The sequence below is a fragment of the Vanacampus margaritifer genome, chromosome 6 (assembly GCF_051991255.1).
Source record: "Vanacampus margaritifer isolate UIUO_Vmar chromosome 6, RoL_Vmar_1.0, whole genome shotgun sequence".
In the NCBI taxonomy this organism is placed as follows: domain Eukaryota; kingdom Metazoa; phylum Chordata; class Actinopteri; order Syngnathiformes; family Syngnathidae; genus Vanacampus; species Vanacampus margaritifer.
Window position 1 is genome coordinate 18700431 of NC_135437.1, and position 18878 is coordinate 18719308.

General features: G+C 38.2%; 2 protein-coding genes across 2 annotated transcripts; one reads left to right on the forward strand and one right to left on the reverse strand.

The window, feature by feature from the left end:
• Positions 1 to 464: 464 nt before the first annotated feature.
• On the reverse strand, positions 465 to 4827 carry LOC144053462 (SH2 domain-containing protein 7-like). Its single transcript, XM_077567931.1, has 7 exons — positions 4697 to 4827; positions 4432 to 4520; positions 4075 to 4214; positions 3703 to 3792; positions 3381 to 3546; positions 3178 to 3297; positions 465 to 2233 (listed from the first exon to the last, which is right to left on the reverse strand). The coding sequence occupies exons 1-7, from the start codon at positions 4737 to 4739 to the stop codon at positions 1682 to 1684; spliced, it is 1200 nt and encodes a 399-aa protein (XP_077424057.1). The 5' UTR covers positions 4740 to 4827; the 3' UTR covers positions 465 to 1681.
• Positions 4828 to 6347: 1520 nt separating this feature from the next.
• tbc1d2b (TBC1 domain family, member 2B) lies at positions 6348 to 18866 on the forward strand. Its single transcript, XM_077567437.1, has 13 exons — positions 6348 to 6757; positions 8515 to 8665; positions 10018 to 10189; positions 11319 to 11473; positions 11579 to 11823; positions 12898 to 13323; positions 13405 to 13515; positions 13617 to 13813; positions 14807 to 15301; positions 16174 to 16291; positions 16437 to 16622; positions 16725 to 16846; positions 17215 to 18866. Exons 1-13 carry the CDS (start codon positions 6413 to 6415, stop codon positions 17408 to 17410), a joined length of 2919 nt encoding a protein of 972 aa, XP_077423563.1. The 5' UTR covers positions 6348 to 6412; the 3' UTR covers positions 17411 to 18866.
• The last annotated feature ends 12 nt before the right edge of the window (positions 18867 to 18878 follow it).

Genomic DNA, 18878 nt, shown 5'->3' on the forward strand with positions numbered 1-18878 from the left:
TGTGCGTTCTTTCATAATAACTGTAAGCACAATGTGGTGATAAAAAAAAAAAAAAAAAAAAAGCAGCTGCCTCAGCATTCACATGCATGAGTACATCTTGCACTCATCTCAGCACAGATTTGCATTGAGCACATTTGAGCATGATACAGGTTGTTGTTATCTGGACTCCACGCAACTCTGCAAAATGTTCTTGCCCTGCATCTGCCATTAAGACATGACATACTGTCCCACTCTTGAGGGAGTGCCGAGATTGCAAAAATAAAAGCTGACCTGGATAATTGGTGCTGAGTCTGGCGGATAAAGGTCAGTTACAGCGTGGAAACTGGGACACTGATGCCAGTATAAAATATAGTACCTTGTATTTACAGCCAAACGCGCTTGTAACCCGTGGGCAGTATTTTATTTTGAAATAGCTTGGTCAGAACCAACAAAAAGCAAAAAAAAATGGTCACAATAACGCCTAGTGGTTTTAAGATATTTTTTATAGTAGAGACAAACATGTTGTGAGATCTTTCCTGCGCACAACAATGAGTACGTGCTCACAATCTAATAATGTGAGGGATCTACCAAAAAATAAGTTTCTAACTAAAATAGTAGAAACATTGAAGTGTGATGCTGTGCACTATGCAGACAACTACAAACATAAACACGTTGCATTATCATCTTTGTAAAGACAAAATGTTTGGCAGCTCTTGGATCACATTACGTTACGAAAGTCTTTTGCTTTTCCGTCATAATTATTTATTTAATTAATTTCACAGTTTCAGCACATATATGAAACAATATGTCTTAGAAAAAATATTAAATGTGAAACAAAAAACAACAACAACCGTGTCAGTGTGTATTTTGGCAGTTAGTGCCATTGGCTGTAAAATTTCACAGCTTAATTTGATTTTAACATGATGATAATGCTCTTGGGGTTTATATGTGTTCACCAGTTGAGCAATAAGAAAACAGTTGGGTTGTTACCATTTCCACTATTTTCATATTACAGTTACAGTATAGTATATCTCCCTCCACCGCCCTTTCCGGGTTCGCAGTCCTGCTATTTCACAGATTTGGTGCAGTTAGTAACTATTTTGGTCTCCCGCTTATTTATATTGGATGTAATTCCACTGTCAGCCACTAGATAGAGGCAAACTATTTAGTTTGAGACTTTAAATTTGAAAGAAGAATGACAACAGGAACGTATTTCAGTACAGCCTAGGTTTTGTTGAAAAATTTTGAACGTCATCCTCTGTAATCCTGATTTTCATTCTTACAGAAATGGATGGTTTTAGATTATTTTTTCAACATACGTACATATTTGGGCATTATTATTGATGTGTATTGTGAGATGATAAGTTTGTTAGATAGGAAAAATGTGATTTGTTCACCGTTAATCCAGAGGGACTGGTACATTGTTACAATGTTTGTACAATATTTTTGTGTTGTCCATTTCTCTCTGTATACCACATATGTTCAAATGTTTGTATTATTTTAAAAGTGTGTTTTAAGAGCTTTAAAAAATGGAGTGCTGCAAACGCTATAAAAACATCACTATGGTATTTATACTGTATTGCGGATTTCACTCGTCGTATCCGAGGGGGGACTACTGCATACCATATAAAAGCATTTAACCTACTTACTGTATAACAAATGATCGAGGTCCTCCACTGACTCGTATGTGTTGCTAAATATTTCAAGCTAACGTGTCCTCTATGCCAGGGATGATCTCGTAGATGTCATCATGAGAGAAGCCGCCACCGAAGGCTTCGGTGTTTATCCCGCCATACAAAGGGTTACTATGATGATGCGGTGTGTGTGGTGTGTTTTCCTTGTATGCCGTGTGGGGGCTACCAGGCCTACTAGCCAGGAAATAGATAGCATCATGATTAAGGTGGTCGGTGCTGTGACTGCTTTGAGGTTTTCTGCTCTGGTTTATCTTCTTTGATGTAGGTCCCCTGGTGGTTTTTGGAGAAAAGCTTGGTCCAGAAGTGAGATCCGCCAAGCCAAGCAGAGAGTACTCCGGTACAGACAGAGGACGCCTCTTTCTGGAGTTTTGATTCAGCGTGGTGCACCCTGCAACTCTCCTTGCGGTAGCGCCGGGAAAACAGTCCTTACGTATGTGTTGCTGGCTTTCATGAAGGTTCCTGGTCGGTTTCTTTCTTAACTGAGCGTACAGCATCGTGTTCGGGTTACTTGGAGGATCAGCTTCGTGGTGTCTGCTCCGCCTTGGCACTGGTGGCACTTCCTGTTTTGGACAATAAAACAAATATGTCTTTGCTAGCTTTGTTATTACGGTTCCACATAACTACAGTATGTGTTTGAGACGCTTTTTTTCCCCCATTGGTCTTCCGCATTTTCTCCGTGACGTGTGTGCACTCATGGCTGACAACAAGGCACTCTAAAGCAACCACGCCAGTAGACTATCTGAAGTGTATTTGCATTTATGGGGTGTAGTAATAATAATTTGTATAATTATTTTTTCTTATAATTAAATAATTTTGTGTTGTTATAATTATGTTTAATTGGCGTTAGCATAAAGAGAGGGTCCTTGGAAAAGTTTCTCCCACTGTAAGGGGTGCTTGGACTGAAAAAGTTAGAGAATCCCTGACAGAGACTATGAGAAATTACATTTAAATCTATAAAGCCTGAACCGTGAAATATATGATGGAAAATTTTGATTCTTTGTAAATTTATTTATTTTTTAAATCAACTTCCACAAATGACTTTTGTTTTGTGTCATATATGATACATCCGGTCACAATGCTTTAAATTCGTACATTTATAACTGTCAAAAATATTATAATAAACAAACGTATCAAACATATTAGCATTTCTAAAAAATCAGAAAGAACATTTTCCACTATTAATAAGTATAGATGTCTCTCTTTTCTCAATTGGGGCAATCTTGCAAGGTCACTGGAAAAGCCACCAGCTGGGTGATACTGCCCTCTAACGGATTATCCATGCAATGCATGTGTCAGATCATATACGTCAGGGTTTTAATGGCAAAAAAATATTACACTCATGCAATAGAGGGCTCAAAATGTCTTGTATTTAATATGATACGCTTGGCTTTATAGAGTTAAACCTATTGGCAATTTGGACTCTTCAATGAACCCAACATTGTTTGTTTTTACCCCTCATCAGAATTTTCTTACCGTAATTTTTTGTGATGATGACCACACTTACCTCAAGTGTTATTTTGCTCTTTGGCACTAAAGGTGGCTGATCAGAGTTTCTTTCCATTTTCTTCTCGGCTTCGGTATGCGACACATGCTGAATCACATCATACGTCCTGTCTGCAGGTGGCTGCGGAATATACAGTACAACAAAACATCAAAATCTTTTTTCGAGCCCCAGCATATGCAACAGAATTTAAAATTGTGCCTCACCTCAAAGCACGAGGATGTAAGATACTCTCCAAATGGCTCGATGGGACTCGTCTTGTAGTGCTGGATTAGTTCAGAAACTGTGTCGTGTCCTTCGGCGGCTCCACGGACCACAAAGCTTCCTGTGTCACTTTGGTTGATCACAAAGTGTCGACAGCGATCGCGGCCTCTGTAACAGTGGTAACATGTTGACTGAAGCCTCAGAATGTTCATGTTTCATGTAAAATGATCCAGAGATTAATTAGTTTAAACATTGACGTGAAAAATCATCCCAATGAATCAATTCTTGAATTCTTCAAAATGTCTGCGTTTGTAGTATCCTCACCTGTAAGAGAGAACATATCCGACGGCTTTGTCACTGACACGGATGAGGAAGCAACCTTGTTCCTTTTCTTTGAGGATTTCTTCTGCATTCCTGTAGGAGGACCACAAAAAAATTAATCTAAAATAATGAATACAATTTTTATCAGGTTTAGTGCTCTCCAGTCAACTGCAAGACACATAAAGTGACAATCGCTCACACGGGCAGTCACTGAGTGGCAGCTTGCATGTAAGTCAGCCGAATTGAACCAGTGACTGATACCAAAATAGATGACTTTTCAAAAATGAGCATGAAAAAAAAATGCAGTTTAAGTGACAGAAATAATGAATATGGAATATGACGCTAATTCGGTAATCTCTCATTTGGAGGACTTACTCTCTGTCAAGGAAACCCACAAACCAAGTGGGCAAGCAGCCATTTTGTGCAATGGGTGACACTTGAGTCTCGAGGAACCATTTTGAAGACAGCTCGATGAGTTTCCAATGGCAAAACGATTGTGACGCAGGTTCAATGTTCTGTGAAGTCACACAGACAAGCAACATGGAAAAAGATTCTCTATTTCTGCTGTACTGTTGGCTATTAGACTTCAAAAGTTACTCCTTGAATGTAGCGTACTAAACATTATTTTTAACATCTTGTGGTAATAATCATCATTTTGAAGATTAGGGATTTTGAACTCCTCTGCTGCAATTTTTTTTCACGTCAACCGAGACCTTTAGAAATGGTTCTAACCTTGAAGCCAAACTTCCAGCAGGTTCTCAGGGACTTTAACCATGAAAAACGGCAGGAACTGTCCCAACTGGATCTCTTGCCTCCAATTCCTAGAACACACACAAAAAAACATCCACAATTAGGGTTTAATCATGAAACTGTTTTAGTCCCCAATGGAATACATAATGTACTCTATAGTGACTGTATGTCAAATCGGTAAAATTGCCGAATGAACAATACTGAGCTCTCCAGGAAAAAAAAGGAATACATAGTGTACTGTATGTACCTTTTCTTGATATTAGCATTGAGCAATTTGAATCCGATGCCATCTCAGCGTCTCTCGAGTTCAGCCTGAAAGCTTTTAATCAGAAGGAGAGTGACGCGACAGACAGACAGACGGGTGGCATTTACACTAACTTATTTTCCCGCCCCTGTGCAAAGCTGTTGCAGAATGCCCCTCATTTGCATCATAAACACACACAGTGTCACGCTTGGTGAGAAACGGAAAATAAGCGCTACAGAGTGTGGTTTTTGCACATCCGTTCAGACGGTTTGTGAGGAGAGAGGTTTGACTGTGACAATGGCAAACAAGATGTCATTACTTGAACCTTAATGCTAAAGTGAGAGTGTGTAAATAATTGGTGTGGAAAAAAAACATTTTTTTCTACTGCAAATTAAGGCCAAACATTGTTTGAGAGACGTCACAAGTCGACGCTGACTGCTAATATAGTCGGTAAAAAGTCTGAGTCACACTGACTGGAATCATGATGATTTGCTCCATCTTCAATTTTGTTAACGTAATAAGTGATCACAGTCTTGGAAAGTATGATCAGTGTTCGTGTATTAGTACGGTGTGGCGTAATCATTTATGGTAGATATACAATATTAGGCCTACAGTATATTTATTGCATGACTGCAGTACAACATTACTACAGTAATTTGATCTCAGCATCTTCTGACTGTCATGTGTTCTAGATGTGACTCACTCAGTGCTTCTCTAGCACTTGTCCCATGGCACCATGACTCAAATAGTGTTTTATTTCTATTCACAAATTCAGTACAATTAGTATAAAAACACAATTAAATGAGATCCAGTACAGAACGAGCTTTGTTTTAATAACAAACTGTTTTCATAGCATTTATATTAACATTGTGCACTAATAATAATAGGACATGCACAGTTATCTGATTACGCCAAAAAAATTCTAAGACATTTCCACACATTAAATACATGGGACTAGAAAGAGTAAAAATATTAGAGATAATCTGGATCTTTTTATTATTTGAATCACTCTGATCATCCACCTCCACCAGAATCATAATCGCAACCCCCATCTTTCTGTCGTCCTCCATCAACCAAATAGTATGAAACATGCTTATGGACAAACGGAAACAAATACACATCGCTGTCAGTAATAGGAAAGACAGCATTCTTAAATTTTACTGTAAATAACAACAAGAAAAAGTAGAGACGTTTTAATAATACCTCACACTCGTTATGATCGTTAAAGCAGATTTTCATTATTTTTAAATTATTATATTATATTATTATTATACTTCAGTAATCTTCCCCTCCAATGAAATACTTTTACTCAAGTAATTATTTGGACTTTTTACTTTTACTAGAGTCATGTTATTCTGGAGTCACAGTAATCTTGAATACATTGGCTACTCGAGTCTACCCATCTTATGTTGTTATGTTGTCAACAGGCTACATTACCCCTCGCACATAATGTTTGGGGGCTCAGCATATCCATATTCTCAATTTAAGTAATTTACATTTAGTAATACTCTCCATATTGTTGCCAATGGCGACACGTTTACGTTTTGGGGACAAACTAATCGCGGCAAACAGTGCCACTTAGCGGCGAGCCAGTCACTTCCGCATTCCAAAAATAAACTACAACTCCCATGAGGCTATGCCCCGGAGACGGCCAGTCATGCGGATGGAAACAAGAGTGGGCATCCGCTACGCTGTACGAAGAAGAAACTTCGAGGAAAGATGCACGAAGAGGAGGATGGCGGCGAGCCGATCTCCGGCCCAGATCCTCGGCTCGAAGCCTCCGCCAAGGCGGCCGACGGAGTCGACGTGGAGGCGGCGAAGGAGCAGATGTCCAAGCTGTGCGGCTTCTTGAGCAAACTCTCCGGCAAGGGGCCCCTGAGGGGTTACAAGCCGCGGTGGTTCGTGTACGATCCCAGGAAATGTTATCTGTATTACTTCAAGAGTCCCCAGGACGCTTTACCTTTGGGACACATTGAAATTGGCGATGCGTGCTTCAGCTACGACGTGGAGGCTGAAGATGGACACTTTCAGATCAGCACGGCCGGGAAGGAGTTTCTACTTAAGGTATCAACTTTTCAAGTGTGTGTACCCCGAATTGCTGCTGTCAGGCCCACACCACTCTTTCCCTTTCAGTTTTCCACGACTGACACACCCATTCACATTCTGCTTGAGTGTCACTCTAAGGTTTTAACAGCTTTGTATTAAATGCAGTACATTTGCTCACGTAAGCCTGAAGAGGTTCTTGTCAAACAGCCTTACAGGCACTAAAGGTGGCAAAAGTACTCAAGTACACTGTCCTTGTGTAAAAAGAAAAGAAAAGAAAAGTGAAGTACATGTACTGATTTAACTCCTTCACTTATAGTAAATGAAAAATTACGTTCATCTTTGGGAATTTGTAAAATGTCCTCATAAATTGGTTTAAATCACAAGATTAAACGGAGTCTGCATAAACTAATACCATACAATCAATTGTTTTTTTTTGTGTGTATAAAGAATTTAAAATTACATGGACATATATACCCTTGGATTTAATAACTGATCTCACCTCCTTTGGCAGCAATACGATCAACCACATATTTCCTGTAGTTGCAGATCAGACGTGCTCAACCATGAAGGCAAATTTTGGACAGTTCCTTTACACAAAACTGTTGCAGTTCAGCAAGATTCTTGGAATGTCTTGGTTGACTAAACTCTCTAGGTCATCTACCAGGTTGAGGTCAGGAGAGTTTAGGAAATTCCAAAGGGTTCACATACTTTCCTCCCACTGTATGTAAAAATAAGACGTACAAAATATTTTTTTAGGGTTAGAAATAGTCCCCCACACCCCTTTTTTTTTTTAAATTAACTTGTATAGAGTGTGTGCTGAGAAGAAAAACAATCACTGTAGTGTACATGCAAGCAAAATATGTTCACATAGCTATGTATTTTTTCCACATCTTGCGGTGACAGCATCAAGAGGTTCTCTTAAATAAGGACATGGATGGAAATTGCTTGCTTCTCTGAATAGATTCATGTTTGTTTTTGTTTTTTTACTTTGAGCCCCTAATATCTCAATCAATCACAATCTCATTGTCCATTGACTTTGATCCTGTCTTTTCTTTTTTTCTTTCTTACTTCTTTCTTTCTTTCTTTCTTTCTTTGGGGTGGAAAGGTAGCGACCCCATTTGACAAAGAAAGAAGTAAAAAGTTAGTAAAGGTATCTGTTTTCAGAAGTAAAAAAAGTAAAAGGGAGAAAGGAAAAAAATCATCAGAATAAATGATTACCCGAGTATAATACAGATCCACGCACGGGGCCTAGTATTTCTTATGCTTTGCAGGTGAGTTATTAAGTTTTGCATCTCCAAGTGTCATGTGATTGTTGTCACATGATCCTGGTGACAATTGCACCCGCTGCATCACTTGCAAAACAGATGGTGGGAATAATCAATGCCAAACACATTGCATGGCTCCGGGGCGAGGACTGGAGCTTCTGTGCTCATTCCCATGTATGCATGCATATTGTAATTTAATGAAGGATTAAAAAAAAAAAAAAAAAAAAAAAAAAGTTTTTGAAGCCATTCTGTCATGTAGGTCCTCATTTGTATACGGAAGTTAAGTGTGTCTGCAAAAATATTATACTTACCTAGTACATGTATTTCGTGAACAGTTATGGCCCAAATTGCTTTAAATTTACAATAATAATGCTCACTTTTATTGCTTTTGACAATTATTTATTTTATTTATATTTATATTTATTTATTTTTGTCAGTACTGTATAGTGGTAAAGGTGTGTAACCTCACTCTGGTCTTTCACTACATTGTAACCCCCCCCCACCCCCCAGGCCCCCAGCAAGCAGGTGATGCACTCCTGGCTGCAGCAGCTCCAACAGAAGCGCTGGGAGTTCAGCAACTCGCGAGGCTGCGGACAGAGGGACAGTTGGAGCTCGCCCACCTTAGCCCACCCCGTCAGTGGACTTGTGGCTAAAGACAATGGTACGGAGTGACACACACCTGTCCGATGGGTTCATAATTATTTGCCCGTCGTTATTATTTATATTTACTTTGTTGCCAAATGCAAAAATGCAAAAAACACCCGAAAAAAGGCATTTGCTTTTATTTATGAATGCAAATTGGAATTGTCTTGAATTAGTGTAATTGATATCATAATATTAAATTTTCTTTGCACTATTGGTTTTCTTCATTACAGTCATAATGCAATAATTCAATGTCATATTTTACAGCGGTGCTTCCCAACCTTTTGGAATGAAACATTTTCAGCTTTAAAAGTCCTTTTTTCTCCCTCTCCAGTGTACTGTGTTGACATGCGGGGGGGGGGGGGGGCAGATAAGACCCATGAGGTCAGTTAGACCAGAGGTGGGCATCGAGGGCCGCAGTCCTGCAGGTTTTGCGTGTTGCCCTTCTCCAACACAGCTGATATATGATCAGCTCATCAGCAAGCTCTGCATAAGCCTGATAACGATCCTGTTGATTGGAATCAGCTTGTGTTGGAAGTGAGAAACCTACAAAACCTGCAGGATTCCGGCCCTCGAGGACCGAGATTGCCCACCTCTGAGTTAGACATTCAATGAAGTCTGCCTCCAACTGTTGTTAACCATGACTAAACTTTTTGTATGTGATTGTTAATCATCATACTTACGACACAACTAATGAAAGCGCGCAAATACTGTGTCATTTTAGCGAGCTTTTTTTTTTTCCTATTGTTTTTGTGTGATAAGTGGCGATTGCTTCTTCCATGCAGAAGTAGCTTCACGATAATCCATGTTGCACTTTGACTTTTCAGCCCCACAGTTGCTGTTTCTCCCTTGTTGTTAATTGATAGTGTCTCATATTATTATTTTTTTGGGGTGTGCATGCTCTGAAAAGCAGAGATGAAATAACAGTGCTTTAAAAAAAAAAAAATCATTCCAAGGTCATCATGATCTGATCTGTTCAAAAGCACTGTACAAAGAATTGCTACATGTGCTCAATTTAGGAAACTGTAGCCATGTGAAAAATAATAGTTGTCACTTTTGGACTGTTGAATATGTTGTTACTATATTTTAATGTCTTATTATGGGTATTGTTTGCAGTGTTGTAAGAGCTGTCCTATATCATGGCGAGAGCTGTTTCAGATATTTTGCTCACCTTATTTACAGAAATCAGAATGGGAAACTATTTCCTCACAACTGCAAACTATCACTCAAAACAGCCATTGTTCATTTTTTAAACGTATGGTGTTGCAGTTTAATTACTACACCATCGCATCCATTGAGTGTATTTTGTGCCGGAGGAGAGGTGTTATTCGTTTAGTAATACTGTATTTATATTATTACTGTGAATTCCAGTTTCATTCCTCATTGAGAAGCTCAGTGACAGCATGGAGAAAGTCCGCAGTGACTTTGCCATGGAGTCCGAGATGGAAGGCGGTGAAACAGCTGAGAGCCAATCAGCCAGAGGGATGTCCACCTCCTCAAATACTCTCAATTTCTCGCTTAAGAATTTTGGTACAGAGCTCAGGTCGGTTCCTTTTGTACAGAGTTCAACTTCCTCTACTATATCGCGTTTCACGTACGGCAGTCTACTACAATGCAGAATTTTGTGTTGAATGCATCTACTGGTACTTTTTGTATTTTGGAGTAAGGCTGGATCTATGGATTTTTTTTAGGCTGATTCTGATTTGGCAGAATAATATTCTGATAACCGATTTATCAGCCTATTTAATTTAAAATGTATATAATGATTCAAATTAGGGCTGTTCGATTATGAAGAAAATATTAATCACGATTATTTTGGTGATAATTAAAATTGTATTATTTTTTGGTACATAAGAAAATGTTTAAATGTAAAAAGTATTAAGACAAATAAAATTATTTAAAACACTTATGCAAGTTCCTTTTGGATATTTAAAAAAATCAAATAAAAGTTGTTTTAAAATGTAAAAAAAATGTACAAATGTATAAATTTAAACAACTCAAAATTATTATTAATGATCTTATTTGTTTTACGATTATGCTGATTTTGTAATTGTGGAGTGTAATAATTGAAATTTGATTAATTGCACAGCCCTAATTAAAATAACATATTTTATAGACATTAATTAGAGGCACAAGATTGAACAGTTTGACATTACTTTGTCCTTTAGTAGCCTATTTGTTTACCTTTATAACAGATGTCAAAATGCTCTTAAAATAAGTTTTAATAAGTATAAACATGTTTAAAATATTTGGATCTGTAGATGTTTATGTTGTGTGTGTGAGGAAGAATGGCAATGCTCCCTCACTTTGTTCGAAGGTGGATTGCAATAGAGGAAATTGTTACACTCCCTTGCTGTTATCGGACACAGACATGAATAGTTCCTCTTCTGTGGCAAACAGCATGATTCAACTCTAAAACGACCGCAATCTGATACGCAAAGTGGAAATTGTGCCGTCACATTAATAATAATATTAATAATAATAATAATAATAAAAACTTACTATGATAATAATAATAAAAAAAAAAATTACTATGATGTATCTTGTGGCGATTTCCTAAACAAGCGACTCAGAATGTCGAACCTTTATTGAATCAGATGACCTCACAGTGTTTTTCTTTGTCAAGAGTGAGTCAAGCAAAGGTCTCTGCTGACTGGTTTGTGTCCCTTTAGGAACTCCATGTCATATCTGCGACCGGGTCGGGTAGGCGAGAGCAGACGCAGCGTGTTTTACACCGGCAACAACAGTAGTGCAGATGAGTGGGAGCTGGTGGATGCCCCACCCAAAGACTTCCTCGAACACAAACCTCATCCAGAAGTTCACAGGCGTACGTCTACGTCCTCAACCCTCACTAAGACACTTTTTTTTCTTATGGTGCTTGTTTTCTTGAAGTCGATATAAGCAAAATGAGTCACAAAATCTTGTCTCTCAGATTCCTTTGGATCGGCGTTTGACTTTGTGCGCAACTCGTCGAGGCCCAAGAGGCCCCTCCTCAGAGACATGATGGGCTCCGGCAAGTTTGGCCGCAACGCCGAGATCCGCAGCGCCGAGAGCTCCCCGGTGGAGTTTGACGGCAAGTCTTTGGAGATGCAACTTCGCCTTCAAAGCCAGCAGGAGGAAGTGTGTCGCATGCAACAGGAACAAGCCAAACTCAAGGAGGAGCTGGCCAGTCATAAGGTAGAAAGGATGTAATCAACCTTGATTGGGGGGTGTAATTTATGCATCCATCCATCTATACTGCTTAGTCTGTTCAGGGTAATGGGAGTTGGTGGCATGACTGGAGCAGGCCATATTTGGCTCTGGTTGTGAAGTGACTGAACAGGAAGTAGTCTGGTGCCTCTTCCCTCTGGTTTGGACCGAGGTTATTGGCATTAACGAAATAGCTAAAACTAAAATTGAATTAAAAAATTTTTTTTTTATTAACGAAGTAAAATAAAAACCAAAATGCTTTAACTACCTGAAACTACATCTTATGTTCATAAAACTAACTAAAACTTTTATTACTTTTATTTTTATTATAGCGAAAAGGTCCTTAGTGTCAGTCTCTGTCAATTAATATTAACTTTGAGGGTTCATTTTTAATATATTTATCTCAGTATTGCTGTATGTTGGTACAGAAGAAGAATTAGTTTGAGAATTGTAGTTTACTTATCGAACAACTTGTTGTTTTTTTATCTTGCAGTCGTCAAACAATCCATATGTTAAAAAATAATACTAACAGTAATACAAACTAAACTAAAAAGACGTTTTTATTAACAACCCCCGCACCCCCAAATAAATAAATTAAATAACAGACTTTCTCTAAAAAATAATTAACTTATTCACTGCCAGCCCAGACAAAATGAATCTTTGACGTCTATAGGCGTCTATGGCAGTGAATGTGTTAAAAGTAACACAATTAAAAAAGCAAAAGCCAAAATGAAACAAACTATAATAAAAGATCCAAAACTATTATAACCTTTTGTTTTGATGCAAAATGTACCAAAGTTGGGTGATATGTATTTGTAAAAAATTTGATTGAAAAGCCTTGGCTTTGCTTATAATAAGGAGACGAGCACCATCAAAAAGGATTACTGTATTACTTGTAAATGTGAGCAAAAAAAAAATCAATAGCATATGAAATGTACAAATTGACAAAACATACTCTTAAACGTGGAAGGGGGTGGTTATAACACATCATGTAAATGTTCGCATTCTGATTATAATTGTTCACAGATCAAAAATGAAATAAAAATGTATTTATTCAATCAGGAGCTGGTGAGACTTTTGCAGCAGACCTTAAGAACATCCCAAAACGATCGCCAGCCGACACATCGTCCACCCCCGCCTCCAGATCCGTCATCCACCGAGTCCGATCAGACTCGACATCCAGCGCTAAGCCCGGAGGAGGTTGCCCGTTTAGAGGCCCAAGTTCAGGAACGAGACGGACAGATCCAGTCCCTGTGCGGCCACATGGAGCGTCTGGCCTTGGAGAAGGAGAGCCTCCAGCAAGAGCTGAAGGCTCTGAAAATCAAGGTGGGGGAGATAAATGACCAGCTGGGCATGTTGATGGAGACCATCCAGGCCAAAGATGAAGTCATCATGAAACTGTCGCAGCAAAGCTCTGAGCTGAGCGGGACTCCAAATGATGGTTCACCGCCTCCTGGGAAAGAGCAGCAGGAAGTGGACATCCTCAAGGTAAAATGTTTTTCTGCGCCATAGAATGGTCTTTTTCTTCTCTTTTGTTGATTTTATAGATTATACTCATTTCACTTTCAGGATAGTCTTCAAGGCTACAAAACCCAAAACAAATTCCTAAACAAGGAGATCCTCGAGTTGACAGTGTTGCGCAGAAATGCTGAAAGTCGTGAGAAAGCATTGGAAGCAAAGGTACAGTATTGTGGGTATGTTGGTACGGAAAGAAACAGGAAGTCTGAATCACTCTTAGGGGAAGTCCAGTATGACTTATTCTCTTTTTCTTTACTGGGCAGTACACAGCGCTGGAGGCCAAGCTGTGTCAGGTAGAGAGTAAGTATCTGGTGCTGCTGCAGGAGGTGAAGAACCCGGTGTGCTCCTCTTCGGAGCAGAGTCCTGCCCGGGAGGTCATCTCCAGATTGTTGGAGGATGCTCTGCAGTTGGAGAATCCCGAGCAGGAAGAGCACCCAGTCTTTAGACCAAACACTTTCAGGTATTAACTATACAGACATTAAACACCCCCACAGAATAAATAATTCTTAGAGTGCACTATTGTAATATACAGGTGCACCTCTATATATTTTGATGTTTGATTGTAGTTCGATAGATGCATGGATGTTTAAAAAAAATAAATAAATAAATAAAAAATAAAATAAAATAAATTATAAATATGAAATAAATACAAATGGTAAAAAAAATTATATATATATATATATATATATATATATATTTTTTTTTAAATAAATTTAGTGGTCATAGCTCACCCTCAAATTCACCAATTCAAAAAATGAGAATTTGAGAAATGAGCGAACTTATGTAATACACAAGTGCACTTCTATACATTTTGATGTGTTGTATTTATTTCAGTAGTTCGATGGATGCATGGATGTTTAAAAAAAAAAAAAAAAATATATATATATATATATATATATATATATATATATATATATATATATATATATATATAATAAAATAAATTGTAAATATAAAATAAATACCAATGGTAAAAAATAATTATAAATAAAAATAAATATATAATATAATAAAAAATAAAAAAAACATTTAGTGATCATAGCTTACAGCTCCCAAAACTCAATTCAAGAAATGAGACTATCACATAAGAATCCTTTAAAATGTTTTTAAATCTAAAAATTAGGAACAAATTCTGAAAAGTGTGTTTGATGAATTTGCATAAAATGATCTTCACTTTTTAAATTGAACTACTGAGATAAATGAACTTTTTTACAACATTGTAATTTATTGATGACTTGATGAAGACAAACTCATGAAACAGGCCTGGACAAAAATGATGATACCCCTAGAAAATTCAAAAGCAATGTCTGATTTTCATTGGTTAATTTTCATTAAAATGTTCATTTATTATTACTTTTGTCAGATTCAAGTTGTTTCTTCAGCCACTGTGGGGTTTTCCTCTATTAACAGAGGACTGATTAATACCTTCTCTCCTCTGTGATGTCATTAACAGCGAGTATGACGTGTACGGCTTCAAAACGTTGCCCGAGGAAGAGGAAGAAGAGGAGCGCCTCGTCGCCAAAGTGAGGGCCTTAGAGCTCAAGTCCCTCTCTATGACCGATCAGGAGGTATCCGTCGGCGTCAAGTGGGAGAACTATCTAGCCGGCACCATGAACCGGAACTTGGTGCGCTCCCCCGAACTTAAGGCGCTGATCCGCTGCGGTATTCCCCACGAGCATCGCTCCCAGTTGTGGCGCTGGTGCGTCTCCGTCCATGTCAAGAAGTTCCGGGATCCCCTGGCGGCCGACTATTATGAGACTTTACTGAACGTGGCCCGGGACAAGCCCAACCCCGCGTCGAAACAGATTGAGCTGGACTTACTGCGTACTTTACCCAACAATAAGCACTATTCTTCTCCCAGTGCCATCGGCATCCAGAAGCTTAGGAATGTTCTGGTGGCTTTCTCCTGGAGGAATCCTGACATTGGCTACTGCCAGGGGCTAAACAGGTACGCAAATCTTCTGTCACAGCCCAGATTTTCGGCTGCACTTTTCTTACTGTAATTTAAATTCAGCATTATAGGACAAATATAATATATTCAGGGTGTGCCAAAATATTGACATCATTGGCAACATCCAGTTAAATTATTTACTGCAATTAATGTATCTTTTGTCATTTATCTATTCTATTGAAGTTTTGTTATAGGCAGAACAATTAAATGGTCCACCACTAGATGGCAGAAGATACAATTAACCTGCTTTTCACTGTTGTCATTCATACAACAGAAGAATAGCTTTGTGTATATAAATGAGTAAATTGAGATGCAATTATCATTATTTCAGTGGGACTTTACTCTGTATACTACTTTTTGTGACATTGTATTATGTACAAGTAAAATAAGTGCTCAAAGTCTAGTAACACCATTCTTGGTAAACTGAATTAAATAGAATTATTCATATTTTCAACACCATTCAAACTGATGCAGATTGTGTAACCGATTTCAGAAAGCTTCACAAATGTTGAATTAATATGTAAACAGAAATTTTACTAAGCCACCTGAGAACAGTTTTTATTTTTAAGATACACATGTGGCATAAACTAGCAAATATTAAAACACTTCTTGGTATTCTATCTAAAAAAAAAACAAGTATATTTCATGAGAAATTTCCAGAAAATCTACTTTGTGTAATTATAGATACCTGAAGAGGCAATGGAGAAGTCTTTAACTATGACATGTGACACAATATTTATGTACTTCCCATATTTTCTAGCTGATAAATATTTTTACCCCTCTAACCACACTTTGAAAGCACGTCATGTTGAGCTAACCCGTAATATGTGTGTGCGTGTGTGTGTGTGTGTCCCCCCGCCCCCCTCCAGGCTGGCAGCTATTGCGTTGCTCTATCTGGACCAAGAAGATGCCTTTTGGAGCCTCATAGCCATTGTGGAGGTATTCATGCCAAGAGATTATTATACCAAGACTCTGCTCGGCTCGCAGGTAAACAACCAGGAAGGGGTGTGTTTGTTAAAAATACATAGGAAGAGGACCCTGAAAAAAAAAATCACATATTAAATCACAATTGCAGTATCAAAATTGTTCATCCCTAATGAAATGGTCATAAGGAACGCTGATTGTGACGCAGGTGGACCAGCGCGTGTTCAAGGACCTAATGAGCGAGAAGCTGCCGCGGCTTCACGCCCACTTTGAGCAGCACAAGGTGGACTTCTCCCTCATCACCTTCAACTGGTTCTTGGTGGTGTTTGTGGACAGCGTGGTCAGCGACATCCTCTTCAAGATCTGGGACGCCTTCCTCTATGAAGGTCCTAAGGTCAGATGGTCCACCCAATTATGGGCATTTGAGAATATACTTCTTAGGTATGATAATGCCTACTTCCTGTTGTTTAATTTATTTGGCGACTTTTCTCTGCAGATCATGTTTCGCTTCGCTCTTGCTCTTTTCAAATACAAGGAGGAGGAGTTCTTGAAGTTGCAGGATTCCACCACCATCTTCAAATATCTCCGATATTTCACTCGCACAATCCTTGATTCCAGGTAAGGGAATGCTTTACATTCAGTATATTTAAAGGTGCCGTGACAGTTTTTCAAGAAATATTTTGTAATCTTTGATATCCCTCTATCAGGTTTTCAAGATAATTTGGGTTAAAAATGAGCAGTATGCTATTTTCATTGGTCAGCTATAAAAGGTTTTGAATGATTTGTTTTCTCATTAATATTCAATATATAAATAAGCTTGCTCCCCTTAGGTCGCTGTTCTCAGCTTTCCTCTGATTGGTTAGTTCCTGATATGTGGGCATCTAATGGCCGCCTTGCTTCATTGTGTTTGTGGAGAAAAATACTGCTTGCAACTCAAGACAAAAAAAAGTTGAGGTTCCCCTTTATTTCATTTTTTTCCCTTACAGGAAGCTGATGAACATCGCTTTCGTGGACATGAACCCGTTCCCGATGAGGCAAATCCAGAACCGGCGTTCCTTCCACTTGGAGAAGGTCCGCCTAGAGCTGACCGAGCTGGAGGCCATCAGGCAGACCTTCCTGCGGGAGAGGGAGACGTCGCAGGACGGACGCAGCTTTGTCAGCGACGACGAGGAGGATAACTAAACCCCGGCTGCTCAGATGTGGCGCGGAAAACGAATGTGCTTTGATACAGACAGTTTGCTTTGCATTATAGCTGGACCAAAATATCACAGCCTATCAGTATTACTGCCTTGTTTCTTCTTTTTTTTATGTTCTACATTGCTCGTGTGTTTATACAATGCAACTTGTCTTAAGCTGGCTTTCCAAATCAGTATTTGTTCAAATGTGGCTCTAGTGTTTTATATTTCCATGTGCATCTCAATCAATTAGATAGAGTAGTGTGGAAGATATTTATTTTAGTGGAATTTAAAAAGTGAAACTTCTATATTATACATTCGCTGCACACATAATTAAAATTTTCATGGTTATATTTTTTATTACCAATATTTTAAGTGAAAACCCAAAATTCAGCATCTAATATTGAAAAGATCCTACCTAAAATTATTTTCTATGTTAACATTCTCCTACTTAATTCTCCTATTAAAAATAATTTTAATATTCCAATTTCTTCAGATACAATTTTTGAACCCTTCTGAAAAGAATTGATGATTTTCACTTTTTGAATTAAACACCTGAAATAATTTGTTCTACAATATTCTAATTACGTTACTGAGCACATTCAAAGAGCTACTGTAATTTACACCTAAATACCACTTAATCGCCCATTTTGTTACAACAGTTGCAAAATTGCCTTGAAAGTTCTTGGATTCTGGCACAAACAAGAAATACTGTACAAACTTTTAATTTTTTTTTATAAATTGGACCTCTGAAAATTGCTGTTAGGTATTTCATGGCCAGGTTAGGTGTGTGGAATGTTTCCCGTCGTATTTGGACTGAAATTATTTTGTTCCACAAACTTTAAAAAATGTGCGTGTACTTTGAAAAATGTATTCAATGTTACGAAACGTGCTGATGTAGTTTCATTCCATTGCCTCAAGGTGGCAGTGCAGAGTATTTTTTCAGTCTTGCATGCTGTGTTTTATTTCCGAGTTAGCCTGTTTACCTGTTTTTCAGCTTTAAATGAAAACGTTATTTTGTGGCTGAAGTCTTTTAAAGGCACATTTCTTCTTCTAAGATGATTCCACCCCTCTCTCTGGATACAGCTATGAGCTGTGAAAGAACCAAACACGGTCCTTTTAATAAGGAGCCAACAGGTTTTTCCTCACTTGGCTTCTTCTGTTCGTTTAACATGGACACTTTTTTATATGCAAAATGCTGTTAGATTTCTTTGCTGTCTCTTATTTCTGTGCTGTAAAGTCATGTCAACCAACCTAATGTGACATTATTGTTTTGGTTTGGATAGAAAAACTGTCCAGTTTACATAGAATACGCTTCATTCAAATAATTGTTTCCTTTTTCTTTTTGCCTGCATTGTATTACACATTTGAGGTAGGGCACTTCAAATTACAGCGTGAAAGGTACGTCACAGCGTGTCATTCTGTTCAAAAGACATGTTCATTAAAGAAAACAAGAAAAAGTGGTTGTGTTGTGA